The 20,028-nt window shown below is 27.5% G+C and overlaps 3 protein-coding genes across 4 annotated transcripts; 1 reads left to right on the forward strand and 2 right to left on the reverse strand.

Moving 5' to 3' along the window:
• The first annotated feature begins 2,116 nt into the window (after nt 1–2,116).
• Nucleotides 2,117–4,464, forward strand: LOC114121998 (DNA/RNA-binding protein KIN17). Its single transcript, XM_050200170.1, has 3 exons — nt 2,117–2,304; nt 2,378–2,775; nt 3,601–4,464. Exons 2-3 carry the CDS (start codon nt 2,394–2,396, stop codon nt 4,395–4,397), a joined length of 1,179 nt encoding a protein of 392 aa, XP_050056127.1. The 5' UTR covers nt 2,117–2,304; nt 2,378–2,393; the 3' UTR covers nt 4,398–4,464.
• A 4,554-nt stretch (nt 4,465–9,018) lies between these two features.
• On the reverse strand, nt 9,019–15,612 carry LOC114121997 (nucleolar protein 58). 2 transcript variants are annotated; one of them, XM_027984530.2, is made up of 16 exons: nt 15,396–15,612; nt 15,240–15,316; nt 14,254–14,353; nt 13,986–14,194; nt 13,723–13,922; nt 13,474–13,619; nt 13,214–13,340; nt 12,989–13,152; nt 12,696–12,898; nt 12,499–12,629; nt 12,314–12,436; nt 12,065–12,142; nt 9,500–9,562; nt 9,375–9,434; nt 9,248–9,310; nt 9,019–9,183 (listed from the first exon to the last, which is right to left on the reverse strand). In XM_027984530.2, the coding sequence occupies exons 1-16, from the start codon at nt 15,438–15,440 to the stop codon at nt 9,140–9,142; spliced, it is 1,833 nt and encodes a 610-aa protein (XP_027840331.2). In that variant the 5' UTR covers nt 15,441–15,612; the 3' UTR covers nt 9,019–9,139. The 2 variants fall into 2 exon arrangements, with proteins under 2 accessions (XP_027840331.2, XP_050056118.1); XM_050200161.1 differs by lacking the exons at nt 9,248–9,310; nt 9,375–9,434.
• Nucleotides 15,613–16,847: 1,235 nt separating this feature from the next.
• LOC114122007 (eukaryotic translation initiation factor 1A, X-chromosomal-like) lies at nt 16,848–19,304 on the reverse strand. Its single transcript, XM_027984549.1, has 7 exons — nt 18,872–19,304; nt 18,616–18,809; nt 18,412–18,495; nt 17,708–17,811; nt 17,209–17,341; nt 17,029–17,135; nt 16,848–16,958 (listed from the first exon to the last, which is right to left on the reverse strand). Exons 2-7 carry the CDS (start codon nt 18,629–18,631, stop codon nt 16,953–16,955), a joined length of 450 nt encoding a protein of 149 aa, XP_027840350.1. The 5' UTR covers nt 18,632–18,809; nt 18,872–19,304; the 3' UTR covers nt 16,848–16,952.
• Between the last annotated feature and the right edge of the window lie 724 nt (nt 19,305–20,028).

Raw genomic sequence — 20,028 nt, forward strand, 5'->3', positions numbered from 1 at the left:
CCGCCACTGTGCCACTGTCTATATACTATATAGTGTCTAATGTCTATGCAGTATTGCAGTATGCAGGGGCAGGCGTCACACAGCATTGCAGTATTGCAGTTACGTGAATGATTTTAAAAGATAGACCATTTACGAATATCCATGGAGTACAATCAGATTCGTTATTTATGCCAAGAAATATTGACGTCACTAGGGTGCTATAGTCAAAATATCGTTAATAATAATATTATTGAGTACCTACCTATTTAATATTTATGTTATTTATTGTGTTCAAACTTCAAATTTTCAAATTACACGATTTATTTTTAATTCAATACGTCCTACTGCTGATAATTGTAAAATAAATAAATTATATGAATATGAACAAATTATGTTAATCATGGCTAAATAACATTAGCCATGATGTTAATGTCATTGTATTTATTTCGATATCTATTAGGTATTATAGTTTTCATGAGTATTATTTTAATTTTGTATTATGAGTGTCGAGTATGTATGTATTTATATATTGACGAAATGGCGAATGTAAAATAAACAATAGTATGCCAAATACCAAAGTGATAGTTTTCTAATCTGTATTAAATTTAACAATTTTTTTTTGGGGCTTTTCACGAGCCGTATAGACACTTGGCCGCTAAAACTAATTCCTTCCATAGTTTTCTATTGTATATTTGTATGCTTGTTACCAGTCTCCTCCAATTTAACAATACATAATATTAAAGCCAGAGTTTCTATTTATCGTTAAACAAATGATAACAATACACTCAATTTTGAAAATACATATTTAGCTTTTAGCTATAACTTTATGTTTTCATACTCATAGAAAATTAGTTTCTCGATTGAATTAACCAAATTTTCAATTTTTTAAAATGGACTATGTATAATAGCGTTTTCTACTACACTGCACTGACTGCACCAGTGCATATTTTTATGTTCTATCTGTAAGATTAATGTGCACTGAGTGGACTTTTTTATGTTTCGCCTAAATGTACTACACCAGTTTTTTGCACCCGGTGCAATGATAAGTACTACAATACCCATTAAATATTTTATTATCTTTATATATTAGTAATAAGTATAGATTTTATGTTTCATCTACACTTGCACCAGCCTGTGTTAGGACGATTATCAGTGAACTGTACTAGTTCCCCCTTGGTGGCTTGGTGCAATAGTGCGGTGTGGTGGAAAACGTTATAAGAATAAAACATCTATATTAATAGAACCCAATTGCTAGGTGCCTAGATGGTAAATTTATTATTTACCGAAAAACAAAAAATTATATTTGATCGCACGTAAGCTTCTTTTCTAATTTAATTCATTTTAATTAATATAATATAATGTTTTATGTTATATACAATAGTTTTAAATTGTTTTGATTTGTACAATTTTACTTGTATTTAATTTATATCCTATTATTTATTTATTAATTACATAGTTTAAGTACAAGTATATTATTTTTAATTTATAATTAAAAATTTAAAATGTAATATGTAGCTATGTCTAATGAAATATGATACAATATAGCAAAATATAAACATTATTTAGATTTTATTTCAGTGTCTTTTTTTCGTCTACCGATATATTATATAAATGGATGTTATTGAATATTTTTAAGCTAAAATTATAAATAGCATTTGCCATTTAGACTTTTCAGTTTCAATGAGTTCATTGCTTACTGTTTACTGATCTAGTGATACTTATAAAAGTCAATAAATAAGCACGCAATATGTAGATTCTGTATATTTTATATTTATTTATATGACACAGTTATATGTAGTTTTAATATTAAAAAAAAAAACTGAATAAATAGAAAGAAAATTCAAGCATTATTAATTTTTATGCATTTATCAATATCTTATCATAATTATTTTATTTTATTATAAAATAATATTATTTAAATTTATGCGGGAAATGTTGTTAAGCACTTATCAGTTATCATTACTAAAGACTTAAAATTAGTTATAATTATAATTTATTCTACAGATTTCTATTCTAATTCTATATCACAGATATACTAATAATAGAATAATATAACTAATATAGAAATCTATGGTTATCACCACGATTATAAAGATATAATCTCTAATCTTCATGGATATAATATAAAAAAATTAAAAATATATGTCTAAATCGTGGTTATCATCCACTCGCGATATTGTTTTACTTATCAATATTATGATAGAAAATATGTAAATAAATGATTTAAGTGTTATAATTTTTAATAGTACGATTACTATTTAGTATTTAATAGGAAGTACGAAATACGAATCAAAGAGTGTTAAGTATTAGTACATGAAAATATAGGTAATAGATTTTTCACTTTTCAGTAGTTATTATAGTATTGTAGTTAATTGTTTTATTTTGGACGTGTTAATAGCTACTGCTAATAAACAATGGGTAAGGGTCGAGCAGAGCCAGGAACCCCAAAGTACATAGCGAACAAGATCAAGTCTAAAGGATTACAAAAACTAAGATGGTTTTGTCAGATGTGCAACAAACAGTGCCGGGACGAAAATGGCTTCAAATGTCACACAATGTCTGAATCACATCAACGGCAACTGTTATTATTTGCAGACAACGCGGGGCGTTACCTGAGTGATTTCAGTTATGAATTCTCTAAGGGGTTTTTATTCCTATTGAAACGGCAGTTTGGTACTAAAAGAGTAAAAGCGAATAAAGTTTATCAGGAATACATTTCAGATCGAAACCATCTGCATATGAACGCCACTCAGTGGACAACTCTAACTGGATTTGTCAAATGGCTTGGGAAAACAGGTACTTCATGATCTGATATGTTACAAAATAAATAGTACTTAGTTATATGTCTCATATAGATATGATTTTAAATAATTTTGATTTATCATTGTTTATATGAATATCAGCAATTATTATTGAATGTAGTTTATTATAGTTAGGATTGCTATTCGTCCCTATTTTAACAGCATGTACCGGTGTCCTAGCCTGTCATTAATTTTGTCATGATCTACTAAAAATATACTTCACCTTTGAGGATCGGCTTCTATAGGAATTTATTTTTATTAATGAATATCTATAATTATTAAGAAACATATAATAAGGTGCGTGGCCCTGAAATTAAATTCTAACACGATCGACTAAGAAATTGTCCGTGATAAACCGTTTGGCCACCTCTGCTATATGATGTCCAAGTTTGATGATTTAAAAATCTGGCAACCTTAATTATAGTACCTACCTATGTGAATACCTAATGACTATTTTAGTTTAATTTATCATACTGAAAGTTTAAACAAATCATGTTTAATGTAATATTTTAGAATGAATGAGTGAATCTATACAAAATAAAAATTAAGTATTAATTTTCATTAAAATAATAATTAAATTAGCTACCTTACCTTATTGCTTGTCAATTTTTTTTTATATAACACTCATTTTTGACATTTTTAAAAGCAAAATATTAAAGTTGACAAGTAAATAGTAATAATAATTGTATCATTAATCATCGATCCCGTCTTATAATACTTATCACTTATCAAACAATACCCCTATTTTTCAATTTTTTATTCAAAATATAAATAGGTATATTATTTACTTACATTAATTGTGTTCTAATTTTATTTTTAGGTAAGTGTGTGGTTGATGAGACAGATGAAGGATGGTTTATAACATACATTGACCGTGATCCAGCTACAATCGAACTTGAAGAAAAAATGAGAAGAAAAGAAAAAGCAGAAAAAGATGATAAAGAACGTGAAATGGACTTTTTACAACGTCAAATTCGAGAAGGCCAAAAAAAAGAATCTACAGAGAAACAACCCGAAGATGGCAATACGAAAGAGCTTATCAGGGAAGAAGATGAAAAATTGTCTTTAAATTTAAAAATTGATACTTTTAAAAAACCAGCTGTTGCTCCAATTAAAAATGTTTTAAGTACAGCCGGCTCTGACCGTATGTCTATGATATCTAAATCAAGCAGTCGTAAATCTGAGAAACGAAAAATATCTGCTCTTGAAGAAATAATCCAACAAGAAACTAAAAAAAAGAATTACATGAAAAAAGATTATTGGCTATTAGAAAATATTGTAGTAAAAGTAACTACTAAAACCTTAGGTCTTGAATATTTAGGGAAAAAAGGCGTTGTTCTTAAAGTAATAGACAAATATGGTTGTATGGTAAAATTATTTGATCCAAAAGTGAAATTAAAATTAGATCAAAATCATGTTGAAACTGTTATACCAAATGTTGGTGGCAGAGTAATAGTAGTGAATGGTATGCATGTTGGACGAGAAGCAGAAATAATAAAAATTGATTCAGATAATTTTTGTGTTGATATCAAGATCAAAAGTGGACCAGCTATTGGTAAAATCATAACACGTTTACCATTTGAAGATATTTGTAAACAACATATAGCGGAATTGTAGTTTTTGAAGTGTAGTATTAAAAAAAATTTGTAAATAATGTTCAATAAAATAAAAATATAAAAAGATAGCCTCGATTTTTATTTATAAATATTTAATTTAAGGAAAAAAAAATATAAATAACCTACTTAACTAAAATAATATAAAAATAATCTAATTTAGGTTTTTTTTTAAAAAATGCAACATGTTCCAAATAATTGTTTAACATTTGAGAATTCTTCAGGTTTAGGATCTTGTATCTTGCATCTTCTGTTTCTTAAATATAGATTTTTTATGTACTAAATGGCCAATGTTGGATGCCTGTGTGATTATTGATGATGCTTTACCATTTGTTATAATTACATTGATTAGCAACATCTACAACTAAAAAGTATTAACATTGCACCTACAAGCCTTTAAATTTTTTTAACAAATACAATATTTGGAAGTTAGGGAATATTAGATTTAATTTAGGCAATCTCTTTCTGGGCTATGCCAGTCATTCTTCATGTTTTCTGATGTTTTAATGTTTTGATTTTAAACAGTTGTAGCTTTAGTTAACAACTGAACAGCTCAATTGATTGCTCTCAGCTTCTACTCAACTCATGTGCTTAATCAAAGTCTCAGCAATGATATGACTGTCCTCCGATAATAATAATCTTTAAAAATGTAACTAACTAGCCACTAGGTATTTTAACTGTTTTATTATCTTTAAGGATTTCGTCATATCTTGAATAGTTGTTTCAAATTGTTACTTATTACTTTTTTTAAATTTAATAGTTACACAACAATATGTACTTACGGACTTAAGTCTTATGTCGTCTTGAATATATATTTTTTACATTTTTTAAAATAACTGACATCATTAATTACTGTTATTCTTCGAGATATTATGAAATTTAATCTAAATATTATGTTTGCGTACTTTTAGATTATTTAGTTTCAGTATAAACCTTGTATTAAACTTGTAAGCCTTAGCTATAAAAATTGAACTTTCAAATTGTTAACTACAAAATACTTAATACATTTTTAATTTAATAATAAATAATTTTGATAAACGTTAGTCTGTTTACCGTCCTATCATTACAGTGGCACAACTAGGGAGGTGCAAGTCGTTAGCACCTTTAATTTTGTTATAACTATTATTGCTTTAACGAAATATCTTAATATTACATGAAACCCAGAAAAATTATTTTGATTTAAAATGTGTAATATACTATTACTTACTATGACTATAAAATTATAAAGTTAACCAATTTCTTTGAGGCATTAATAGTTTTAGCACTCCGTATTTTAGAAGTCAAGTTGCACGTATGCCTGTTAGGTAATAGCTAAATGATATGTTACTTATTTTACCATGGCCATATTATATATAACTAAGTACATTTTCATAATGTTCAACATTTTAACTTCAAATGTTTACAAAACAATATTGTATATAATATGTATTTTTACCATTTTAAAAAAGCTATAACAATTTATAAAAAGCATTGTATTGATATATTTTTAAACTTCTTGATCAAGTTAAAATTTATTTATTGACAATACCTTATTGGTAAAAAAAATTCAAAAATTTCTAATGTTCGTGATAAATAACTCTTTTAACTATTTTCTTGATAAAAAATTTCAATATTAACATTTAGACTTTAAATGTTAGCATGTTTAAAGTTTAGTATTTGACTATGATGAAATAACTATCGTTCATAATATTCATAATTGAAAATTCTTCTTTTTTTTGTAAAATTATTTAATTATTGGATAGTGTCTAAAATATGTTAGAAAATAAGCATTGTGGTGTGGCCTGAAGGATGCTAGTGTTTATAAGCTACATTCCAACATCAAAATACCTATTCATGTTTTTAAATTTATAATTTAATCTCTTTCCTCCCTTCAAAATAAAATTAAATGTACAACACTGCTTACAATCACCAAATTTTTCAAGTTTTATTAATTGACATTCCATGTCTGATGTACAAAATTGCATCAGTTAAGTGAATGATGGAGACATGTGGGTTTCATTTACCTAGTTCTTGAGAGTTGACCTAACTTCAAAAACAATTTATCTAATTTACAAACAGATCAGATTGGGGATTAAAAATGGTAATTAAAGTGAATAGTTGACCAATAATCAGTGTTAACAGGTGCATAAAGTAATCAAACAGTTGAAACTTCTACCTAAACAAACAATTCATAATTTCAGTTCTAATTAAGACATAATAGGTACCTATACTTAAAAATTGATTTAAAACTTATCAGGTTAACAACATTTATTTTAGCATTAATATTAATATTTTAACTTTTTAATATACTAATACCAAGTCTAGAAACATTTAAATGAAAACAAAAAATAAATAAGAACACATAATTACATTTTTGTAGTTGCTTCTGGTGACTCGAAGTGGCTGTACAGATCGCTGACATTTTTTAATTTGTTTTCGTCAAGTAACTGAAAAGTATTATAATCGAAGTTTTAGATAACATAAACGTGGTGATGAATAATACTGCACATAAAAACGTCAATATACCTTAAATATAGCGTATCCGGCTGAAGTTTCGAATATTATATCTCATATAGAAATCTGTGTTATGACCACGATTATAAAGATATAATATAAAAAAATTAAAAATATATGTCTAAATCGTGGTTATCATCCACTCGCAATATCGTTTTACTTATTAATAAAATATTACTTTTCAGTAGTTATTATAGTATTGTAGTTAATTGTTTTATTTTGGACGTGTTAATAGCTACTGCTAATAAACAATGGGTAAGGGTCGAGCAGAGCCAGGAACCCCAAAGTACATAGCGAACAAGATCAAGTCTAAAGGATTACAAAAACTAAGATGGTTTTGTCAGATGTGCAACAAACAGTGCCGGGACGAAAATGGCTTCAAATGTCACACAATGTCTGAATCACATCAACGGCAACTGTTATTATTTGCAGACAACGCGGGGCGTTACCTGAGTGATTTCAGTTATGAATTCTCTAAGGGGTTTTTATTCCTATTGAAACGGCAGTTTGGTACTAAAAGAGTAAAAGCGAATAAAGTTTATCAAGAATACATTTCGGATCGAAACCATCTGCATATGAACGCCACTCAGTGGACAACTCTAACTGGATTTGTTAAATGGCTTGGGAAAACAGGTACTTCATGATCTGATATGTTACAAAATAAATAGTACTTAGTTACATGTCTCATATAGATATGATTTTAAATAATTTTGATTTATCATTGTTTATATAAATATCAGCAATTATTATTGAATTTAGTTCATTATAGTTAGGATTGCCATTCGTCCCTATTTTAACAGCATGTACCGGTGTCCTGGCCGGTCATTAATTTTGTCATGATCTACTAAAAATATACTTCACCTTTGAGGATCGGCTTCTATAGGAATTTATTTTTATTAATGAATAACTATAATTATTAAGAAACATATAAAAAGGTGCGTGGCCCTGAAATTAAATTCTAACATGATCGACTAAGAAATTGTCCGTGATTAACCGTTTTGCCACCTCTGCTATATGATGTCCAAGTTTGATGATTTAAAAACCATTTTCAAAATTATTCAAAATATAAATAGGTATATTATTTACTTACATTAATTGTGTTCTAATTTTATTTTTAGGTAAGTGTGTGGTTGATGAGACAGATGAAGGATGGTTTATAACATACATTGACCGTGATCCAGCTACAATCGAACTTGAAGAAAAGAAAAAGCAGAAAAAGATGATAAAGAACGTGAAATGGACTTTTTACAACGTCAAATTCGAGAAGGCCAAAAAAAAGAATCTACAGAGAAACAACCCGTAGATGGAAATACAAAAGAGCTTATCAGGGAAGAAGATGAAAAAATTGTCTTTAAATTTAAAATTTAATATTATTAAAAAACCAATTGTTGCTTCAATTAAAATTGTTTTAAGTACAGCCGGCTCTTGATATCCAAATCAAGCAGTCGTAAATCTGAGAAACAAAAAATATCTACTGTTGAAGAAATAATCCAACAAGAAATTAACAATAAAAAAAGATAATCTCGATTAGATAACTCTATAACTCGAAGAGATGAAATATTTTCAAAATCCCACCATTTAAAGGAAATGATATTATACATATCTGATGAAAATTTCAGTTATCTATGGTTATTTGTTTTTCAATTAAAAAAAAAATAATAAAATATCAAAAATTGTCCGATAACAAATATGTTGTTATCCTGCAACAGCATACTAATAAATTGGAAATAGAACTATATCATACATTTTTTTTAGGATTTTGAATCACAAGGTATATCATATTTATTGCATAAATATTATCATTGGTGAATGATGTTTTCACATCACTTCACTTATTAAAGTACTCTAAAATATATTTTGCTTAAGAAATTAAATTAATTAAATATGTATGTGTATCGACATCAAATAATGTAAAAATATATTTAAGAAATTTAGAACTATTTGTACACACTACATTTGGACCAATCACCATGAATGTATTACAGTATACTGCAGTATTTAAGTTAAAATAACAGTATTTAAGTTAAAATAATTTTCATTTATCTATAGATGGCACAAGACCATAAAATTAGATCTCACAAATAGAGTACAAATGTATTTATGTTCCAGTAAAAAAAAAAACAACATATATATTTAAATTGTGTATCAATTTTGTTAAGTATATATTTGTCACAATATAATATTTTAAAAATTGTACAAAATGAATATTGATGGAATCGATAAAATAATATTCAATAGTAAAAATTAAATAGACTATTGATCTTTCTTCTTCTTCTTCTTCTTTTTACCTGATTCAGCTGTAAAAAAAATTGTCATATTTAAAAACACAAAATAAAAATATTTAAATCTGAATCTACTTACTAACTACTTCATCGACTGAAGTATCAGCAACAATGGATTTCTTTTTTTTTTTGGGAGAATTTTCTAATGAAAAAAAAAAACATTAATTAATAATAACCAACAACAAAAAACAAGTAATTCATCATACCAATAGCTTCAGTTTCTTCTATTTGACTCTTATTTTTCTTTTTCTTTTTTCCTGATTCAGCTAGAAATAAAATGATAATTAATGATGAATGTAAGTTCAAATTATAATTGCACAGTGTTACTTACTAACTACTTCAGTAACTGAAGTATCAACGACAAGTGATTTCTTCTTCTTTTTAGGTACATTTTCTAAAGAAAAGACAGATTATTGATTAATAACCAATATTAGAATGATGAAAGTACCCCACTTATTTTCTCTTTAATTTACACACAAAAACATTCAGTAGAACCAATCTTGGGTTAAAGAATTAACAAACTATCAAACTTTTAGTTAAGAACATTATCTGTAATTGTTCATCATTTTTTTAGGATTTAGAATATCTTTCCATCTCTACAAATTTTAAGTTATAATTACAAAATGTATTTTAAAAACCTTATAAAACCAATAAACAAACATATTACGCTTTAAAATTTGAAATATAATTATTAAGTTACCCACAAGCTTAACTAGGCTGAATACAAAATATTGCTATATTGCACTCAACTGTTCAGGTCAAGAATTATATATACATTGGTTATTTTTTTTCATAAAATATTTCATTTATCTTTCGTGTCCGTATAAAGGACTTAAACTTTAAGTAATAGACCAAAAAATTATAAACTTCATATAAATATTAAATAAAAACCAATAAAACATACATAATTTGAAATTTAAACTGGATAAAATCATAAAATAACAAAAATTTTTAAAACCATAATTTATCATGTAGATTAAAATACTTGTAGTCGGGGACACGAAAAGTGGTGTGTGACCTTCATTGTACCCCGACCCGTACCCGGCCTGTGGTGCTCAACATGCGGCGTATTTCACGTGAGCAGCATAACATTTTGTGCATTGTACACATCATAAACAAAATACGGTTTCTTATTTTGATTCTACGGCTTTAAGGTTGTTTGTTGCAGCTGTTATTATACCTTGCATGGTGTGGGGAACTAGGGGTTGTATTCATACAAAATGTACAATGAAATACCTTAACCTATGTACCTTTAGTAGCTCGAAAGTGGTTGACGAGTAGTTACATTCGTGGTTAGTGTATTTTGCGTGTGCGTTTCAGCGGTTTATTTACTGTGCTACTATTTTATAATTTTATAAAATGTCTTTTAATGATAAAGATATACATAGTCAATCTAAAAAAATTATATATAGCATGTATATGTTTTTAAAAAATCTATCTAAAAAACCTAATTTGACGCCTGACTTTTTTAAATGTGCTCATACCCAAGATGAACAACAAGTTGTTCCATACTTTTAAATCTCCGCGTAAGACATATAAATGCGTGAAAATTCAAACCGAATTAGACGATTTTATTTTGATGGAGATATAAGTCAGGAGAATTATTTACGACTTTTATGATAAAGGTGAGTACCCGACTACCTTATCAATCCTTAATGCTTACCGTGAAAAAAAATGATTACACCGGAAGTGTTAGGTCAATACGATGATTTCTTAAAAATTTGAATTTTTTATTTAAGAAGTGTAATGACGGCGCAAATTTATAATGGAGCGTTTAGACATAGTTGCTCTATGATGCACATTTCTCAGAAAAACACTGCGTAAAAATAACGATAGTCGCCCTGTTGTATATGTTGATGAGACTTGGGTTAATCAAAATCACTCATGATACATTGTTTGGCAGAGCAATCAAGGTACAGAAGGGTTAAAGGTTCCACTTGGCAAGAGTGGTCAACTGATTGTATGTCACGCAGGATGCCCCCGCTACAGTTTCATTAAAGATTCTAAATTAGTTTTTCGTAGTAACACTGGTAATACTATAGACAATCATAACCAAATGAATGCCAAGGTGTACAATAAATGGTTTCTTCAATTACTCAATCATCTTGAAGAGCCCTCTATTATTGTAATGGATAACGCATTATATCATTCGACCTTGGCTGAGAATTATCCTAAGAGTAATTCTAGAAAATCGTATGTACAAAAATGGCTTAAAGATAAAAATATTCCTTACAGTAATTTAAAAACATTGGCCGAACTCAAAATGAAAGTAAAAAATATAATACTACGTGAAAAGTCGTATCTACTTGATGAGTTAGCATTAGAAAAAGGTCATGAGGTTATACGACTTCCTCCCTACCACTGCCAGTACAACCCTATTGAGTTGATTTGGGCTCAAGTTAAAAACAAAGTTGCCAAAAAAAACAACACTTTTAAGATGGTAGACATTGAACCCTTGACTCATGAAGCGTTAGATTCAGTGACTGTGCAAGACTGGGAGAAATGTGTACGACATGCAGAAACGATTCAATCCCAAGACTACGAAAGAGAAGTTCACAGGGATGCCATATTAGAACCAATTATATTGACTATATCACCAGGTGATAGTGACTCGAGTGACGATGAAGACATATTTTGTGACTAATTACGAAATTAAATGAAAATTGTGTATATAATGTTGTTAAGATGTTTTTAAATAATATTTTTTAAATTTATAGTACGACTTTGTTGTTTTGGTTTTTATTATTATAAATATTTTTGAAAAAGCGCAGCAATTGGTTTTGGCCATTTAAGAACTCATTAGACGATTTAACCGCTTGGATCGCGTCGGTCACACGCCACTTTTCGTGTCCTCGACTATAGTAATAACTAATAACATTGAATAAACCATACATACCAACTACATTCTCTTCTGTTACCGACTCTTCTTGAAGTTCTCTCTTCTTCTTCTTCTTTTTAGATTTTGGTGTTTGCTCTTTAAAAAATAAAAATAAAATTATAAACAATTAATTTTACATTTAGTAAATTATGAATTTATTGATTTTTATAGTTTATCATAACTCATAACTCAAGTGATTTAGTTAATGACTATTAAGTAACCAATATTCAAAATAATTTCAAAAGTATTACAAATTGTTGTACATACCCTCAGTTAATATCGATTCTTGTTCACTTTTAACAGAAATATCCGCACCATTATTAATGGATTTATCTTCACCATTAGTTTGATCCTTATTTTTCTTCTTCTTCTTTTTTGGAGGTTGTTGGGCTATAGTTTACATACAAATTGTTAAAAAAAAGAAAAGAAAATTAAGTTTTATAAAACTTTACCTTCTGGTTCTTGTTTGATATCTTTTTTAATCGCAGCCTCTGAATATTCTTCTTTTATATCGGCGTCTTCTATTTTACGTTTATTACTAGGAATAGTAGAATCAGCTGCAGCCGAATACTGTACTATTTCTCTACAAATAGAATATAAATTCAATAAGTTATTAAAAAAAAAAAAAAAACAACAATAATTCATTTACCTTTTAACTTGATATTTTTCAAATTTAGCTTTTGCTTTAGCAGTTCCACTTATTCTTGTCATAGAACCTTCTTCCATAAGACGAAGTTTATATTCTAAATTAGCCAAATGATTAGTACCCAAATCTAAATTAATTGTTTCAGATTCGCCAAATGCATCAAACCGTGCAGCAAGAGCCACTTTTGCTGCTAACATACGAGACATCTAGATATAAAACATGTAAAAAAAAGAATTAATAAATACTATTGGGCTAACATTAAAATTTGTCTTCTGTTTTTTAGTAATCATATGTACCCTTCCTTTAACTTTAGCAGTTGCTCGACCAACCAAGCTGGAATGATAAATAAGACCATATTTAGGTGTATCGTGTTTCTTTTTCAAAGCTCTAAATAATGCTTTTTCAGCACCACAAAGTTGAATCGTGGATGCAGGCATTTTAGCAACATTTACTAAAGATCCTGTAAATCAAAACCACAAATTATAAATGCGGATATTATAAAATTGAAGAAAAATAATCACCTCCTTGAGCCAACATTCTAGCTCCAACTAGATCACCAAGAAGTACAGTTACATTGGGTGCTACAGCCATCATTCGAGATTTTAAATAATCAGATAGCGATGCTCGGTAAGTGGATATATCTAATATCTAAAACATTTAATTAGTTTAAGAAAATCAAAAATTAAAAAAATTTTTTTTAAATAAATTCTTTAACAAAAAATGTTTTTATAATAATTTATATAAAATAAATAGATATGTATCGCAGAATAATGAAAACTACCTCATCACACATTTGTACTATATGCTGTATATCATCTTCAGCAATCTCAGTTCCCATAGATATTTCTGCAGCAGTCTTAACTTGGTCCTCTAAAGCAGGACTTAAAATTGAAGATAAATCTATTGATTTGGCATTTTCTCTCATACCTAATCAAAGTAAAATATTTATATATGACTGAATTATGTAATTAATAAAAAAGTACAAAAAAGAATTTAGTAGATCATAGAATACCAGTTTATCATAGCTTACCAAGTGTTTTGATTGTTTTAACATATTCTAAATTGTCTGTAAGAATCTTTCCAAGCTCTGGGAAATGCCAACCATACCATTCTCTACATCGCATAATGTAATTATTTACTTCTTTATCAAGTTCATCCAATAGTCCAATTGCTTGAACAATCATTGTATCAATTTTATCTGGGCTAAATTTTAGCTTATATCGTGACAAACTATAAAAAATAAATACATTTTTAAACCGAAATGCAAATAAATTATTAAAATATATATATTACCTATGAGCAAGACCTAAGGACATAGCAGTTAAGTCTTTTTTAGGAAGACCAACCAATAAATTTTCAAACTGAGACCGAATGCATCGTAATAAATCTGCTGCAGAAGAACTTGAAACACAACTGATATTAAATTTTTCTTTAATAGCTGCACCAAGTTTTGGGTCAGCAACCATTAATGAATCACTACTGTTGACATGTGATTTAATAACCTGAAAATTGAAACAATATATATAATAATCTTAAGATTTAAAATTTGATTTAGACTTACTTTCTTTAGGGATTTGCATAATTTTCCTTCAATTAAGGAAGCAGCTGACGCTAAAGCTTCTGTGGTGTCATCAAATTTTTGAAAATGTTTTAGCTTTATACTGTAATTTAAATAATAATTTTCTAATATTTAATTATATAAATAATTAAGATTAAAAATGTACATTAATAAAAAGAACTAAAAATAATACTTGTACCAAGTATTTCAAGTAAGTAGACATAATGTATTGTATATATTTTCTTGATAAAAAATTTCAATATTAACATTTAGACTTTAAATGTTAGCATGTTTAAAGTTTAGTATTTGACTATGATGAAATAACTATCGTTCATAATATTCATAATTGAAATCTTCCATTTTTTATAAAATTATTTAATTATTAGATAGTGTCTAAAATATGTTAGAAAATAAGCATTGTGGTGTGGCCTGAAGGATACTAGTGTTTATAAGCTACATGCCATTATCAAAATATTCATGTTTTTAAATTTATAATTTAATCTCTTTCCTCCCTTCAAAATAAAATTAAATGTACAACACTGCTTACAATCACCAAATTTTTCAAGTTTTATTAATTGACATTCCATGTCTGATGTACAAAATTGCATCAGTAAAGTGAATGATGGAGACATGTGGGTTTCATTTACCTAGTTCTTGAGAGTTGACCTAACTTCAAAAATAATTTATCAAATTTACAAACAGATCAGATTGGGGATTAAAACTGGTAATTAAAGTGAATAGTTGACCAATAATTAGTGTTAACAGGTACATAAAGTAATCAAACAGTTGAAACTTCTACCTAAACAAACAATTCCTAGTTTCAGTTCTAATTTAGGCATAATAGGTATACTTAAAAATTGATTTAAAACTAATCAGGTTAACAACATTTATTTTAGCATTAATATTAATATTTTAACTTTTTAATATACTAATACCAAGTCTAGAAACATTTAAATGAAAACAAAAAATAAATAAGAACACATAATTACATTTTTGTAGTTGCTTCTGGTGACTCGAAGTGGCTGTACAGATCGCTGACATTTTTTAATTTGTTTTCGTCAAGTAACTGAAAAGTATTATAATCGAAGTTTTAGAAGACATAAACGTGGTGATGAATAGTACTGCACATAAAAACGTCAATATACCTTAAATATAGCGTATCCGGCTGAAGTTTCGAATAGAACCAACATATTTAATGTTGAATTGGACCGTCAACTGTTGTAAACCATACACAACAAATAAGTTGTATTAAAGTAAAAATTTGAATCAATAAACACGATACTCAACTAGTAAAACAGACATGATACACGCACGTGTTAGACTTTGGTTTTCAAACAACACATTGAATAATATAAAAACTGGGAAGTGTATTCAACACCCGTTATTTTTTAAGGTTAAAACTACCGCAAGTCATGGAGGAAAAAAGATATACAGTGGTGGCTGCTACAACCTAAAAATGTTTAAAAATTGGTTGAATTCCACTATCACTATCACACTATTACTATAATTATATTATTATATTCATGACAAAATTATTTTATTTTTATTTTTAGTTTATTTTGTCATGATTATATTATTCTAGGCTATCACAGACTCACAGAATAATTTGTTTTTGTGGGTTTTTTAAACCACATTAGTTTAGTCCTTCAGTTTCAAAGTTCAGACTTCAATAATTTTAACAAAATCAATTTAGTTTTTGCTGTACAATGTTTATCAGTATGTCATATTCAAAAACATTATTTATGAGAAAGAGAAACATTTTTAATTTTTTTTAATTACAAAAATATCTAGATAAAAAAAAAATTGTAGTTTAGGAAAATGGTTATGGGTTTAGTTATTTAAGTACTAAACTTTAGCAGCGTGCTATAGTACTGGCATTCGTGTTTTAGCATTTCAAAACTATCATCTATATTGTCATTGATTTTGAATATACAATGTGTTGATACCATTGAGTAAAGAATAGGTTACTGTATACTAAGCATTAAGCAATAGCCTTCATTATCTATTATACATTTATACACAAGTTAAATTGTAATTTTCTTTTTAATTATAAACACCCAAGGACAGAGTACATAATAAATGGAAAAATTATTATATATATGAAAATATTTTCACAATGAACAGAATGAACCTAATTTGTTTACATTTTATAATTTTAATTCAACAGAGTAACTAATGTTAGAATACAACTGATCATATTTTTGTTCACTGTTTTTATCAAAACAAATTTCTTGTGAAATTTTTGTTGTATTTCTTAATTACTTTAATATTTTATATTAATATACATCACGCAACATGTAATATAAAATATACTCCAGTTTTTACCCCAAATAATTTGTTGACACTAACAATTAAATTTATATCTGAATAAAAGAAAATATTAATTTGTTATCTTATTTATTACACTGATATAATATATGTATAAAAAAATAGCAATTATTAATTAATAATTATAATTTAAAGGAACCTGTATCTGATAAATTAAATATTTTTTCTAAAGAATTATTAGGTACAATTAAATAAATTCTATTTGTATCAAATTTTGAAGAAATAATATCATAAGATCAAAACACATACAGAGTATAGACACACACAAATTAATCATCATGTAAGTATATATTTATTTAAATTTGTTGTTGATTATAATCTGATTCTTAGACAAATGACATCACCGTACAGCTAACATACTATTTGAAATAAATTTAAATCTGAAAATTAAAAAATTGTTCTTTTTAACCAGAATAATTAATTATGTTAATATAATTTTATTGATCTTACATTATCAACAGCATTGTCTGCTTCTTCGTCATCGCTAATATCATCTCCGAATTCAATATCTTCATCCAATCCATCATCAACAAATGTGACTGTATCATTGATGCGAACTAAAGAAAATACATTTGTACGTCAATTATATTTTAAACATCTTTATAAACAAAGTAATGAAATCATTTTTACCAGTTTCAGGAAATTCTCCATATGTTTTCAAGTTACGAGCTTCATCTGGTGTATACTTCAAAATTACATCAGCTTTTGTGTCTTGATATTCACGTAAACCTATTAATACTATATCAGCTTGATTAATCCACACCTAAAATCAACAAATTGAACAAAATAAATTTATTTCAAAATTAAATAATAATAATAATAATAATAAAAAAATTAAGTATATGTTTTTCATTTAATTATCTTGTTTCCATCCTATAAATAATTAAATAGAAAATGTTGGCATGTTGCAATCAATATACCAATTGTATGCTGTTAGTTTTAATATTAGAGAGAGAATTCATCAATTATAAATTTAAAAGGTAAAAACATTATCTGTGTTTGAATGACAGTTTTTTCTTAAATTTTTAAATTTGTGAGTTATGAGCGCTTTTAAAAATAAATTGAAAGAGACTTAATCATTTAGATACAAACAATATAAATATTTACAATAGTTATTAAATTTAAATACCTTTTTCCTAAGTTTTCCTCGTATGTGACAAAGTCGTTTGACACCATCAAAGCACATGGCTTCTAAACGACCATTTCCCAACATTTTGGTAACTTGAGCATATTCTATACAAAAAAAAAAAAAAGTATAGCTATTGTACACATCATCAATAATAGAATAAAAAGTAATTGTATTAATTGAGAAGTATTAAATAAATTAAAAGTAATAGAACATATTATCTTTTGATTTTCGTTGAATAAGTAACCACAGTTATAAAATTAAATATAAATGTATGATTCCTTAATTTGAGGGGCTATTATTTCACTATAAAAGAGTGAATGCAAAATTATTAATTGTAATTTAAATGGAAAACTACTATTTAAATTTGAATTGATACATATAATATAATATTAAAGCGTTTAAAATATTTCTTTAATTCAGTAAAGTTATAATTTATTTTTAATTAATATTTAATATATTTCATAAATCTGAGTTATTTGTCTTATTGTTCAATGTGTGTGTATAAACAATTCCAAGGTTATAATATTTATCAATCTGTTTATGTACTTTTATATTTCTTTAAATACATACAAAAAAATGTCTAAATACTACCTATATCCTACATTTTTATTACACTATTTACCCTGAATTATTCATAATGAAAAATTATTTTAAAATCAGTACATGCATCATATTATAATGAATATTTGATAAAATATTATTACCTTGGCCGTCTTCTTTGAATACCAATTCACGCTTTTCGGTTTCATTTTCGTTTTTACCACGCCTACGATTTTTACCTCCCTTTCCTAAAGACAAAAAAAAAAAAACAAAATTAAAATGAAATAAGGTGGTTAAATAATTATATAGGTATGCTAAAAACATTGGATTGATTAATTGAATATTGAAAGCCTGAACGAATTACTTACCTTTATTTTTGGGCATAATGTATAGATGACTGACGTGACTCGAGGTTATAAATTTACTGGTTAATTAATGGGTTGATGATGAACGATTTTTTAACTAAAAGATTAACAACGATTTTCTCAAAAAGAAAATTGAAATATCAAAAGCAACGCGTAACGCACTAAACGCGTTATCAAAATCATCAGTCCACTTTGATCTAAAGAACATGATTGAGTGATCACTGATTATATTACATAGTGATGGTGGTTAGGAATCTACCTTTTATTCCACAGTCGAGTTGTTCCAAAATCAATTTGTTCAAATTTATCCAAAACCAAAATGTATTGTAACCATAGACCTTATACTCGGTATAATATTATAGTACAAGGTCTATGATTATAACAGGCTCAATAATTTTTCAAAAATCGCACAATAGGATATCTTTATTTTACAATAATAAGCGCTATTATAGTACTCGAACACTACAGGCTTTTCAAATGTTTTATCATTATTCATTATCGATAATTTTATGATGTGTGATTTATAAAAGTACCTACTAACAGGGTTCTACCTCTCCAACATACACAAATCAATAGCTCGCAATTTTAAAAGGTCCTATTGACTATAAACTAATACACAGCGGATTGACCTTTAAGACGCAACTGCGAGACTATGGCGGCGGCGCGTTTAAATCGTGGGACTTATTGTCTATAGGAGAAGAGGAACGGATATACCTACCTCGTATACGATAATTATTATGAAGAAGTTCGTAGTCAGTATAGCGTTTGCAGAATATGTAGGTACCATAGTCCACACTTCCACAGCGCCCACAACAGTGGCGTAACAAAAAAATTTGGCTCCCCCGCAAAAATAAAAAATTGTTAAAAATGGGCCCCTAGTATATTATTATATCAAATATAACTCTATAACGTTTGTTCTTTGCTATAACCGAAGGTCCTTAATTACCGTGGGTCTCCCCGCAAGTCACAACGCGGGGTCGGCGGGCCCTCCGTTACGCCACTGGCCCACTGCCCACAACACTTTCAAGCCTATCAAGTCTCACTATTGCACTTTTTAAATAGGTACTATTGTACTAACCTGTGTTGTACTAAAATAAACAACTCATTTGACTTGAATTAACCTAAGCAAATCTAATAAAATTTCTCGACATTAGAAACGGACGGTCCGCTCGTAACAATACCTACATATATTTTTGTTTTGAGAAATATATTTTTTTTTACACCATCGTTCTTAACTCGTTGAAATACATGTATCAAAAAAAAAAAAAAATAGAAAAAATCAGGTGGTGGCTAAATTCTAATTATACCAATATTTGTTCCGACACTTTTTTATTCCAATAACCAATTGTTCCACAATCTATTTATACCAATCACTAATCACTAACCAAAACTTTTAAATTTCAAGAATATCATAGG

Source organism: Aphis gossypii, chromosome 1 (genome assembly GCF_020184175.1).
Source record: "Aphis gossypii isolate Hap1 chromosome 1, ASM2018417v2, whole genome shotgun sequence".
NCBI classification, from domain to species: domain Eukaryota; kingdom Metazoa; phylum Arthropoda; class Insecta; order Hemiptera; family Aphididae; genus Aphis; species Aphis gossypii.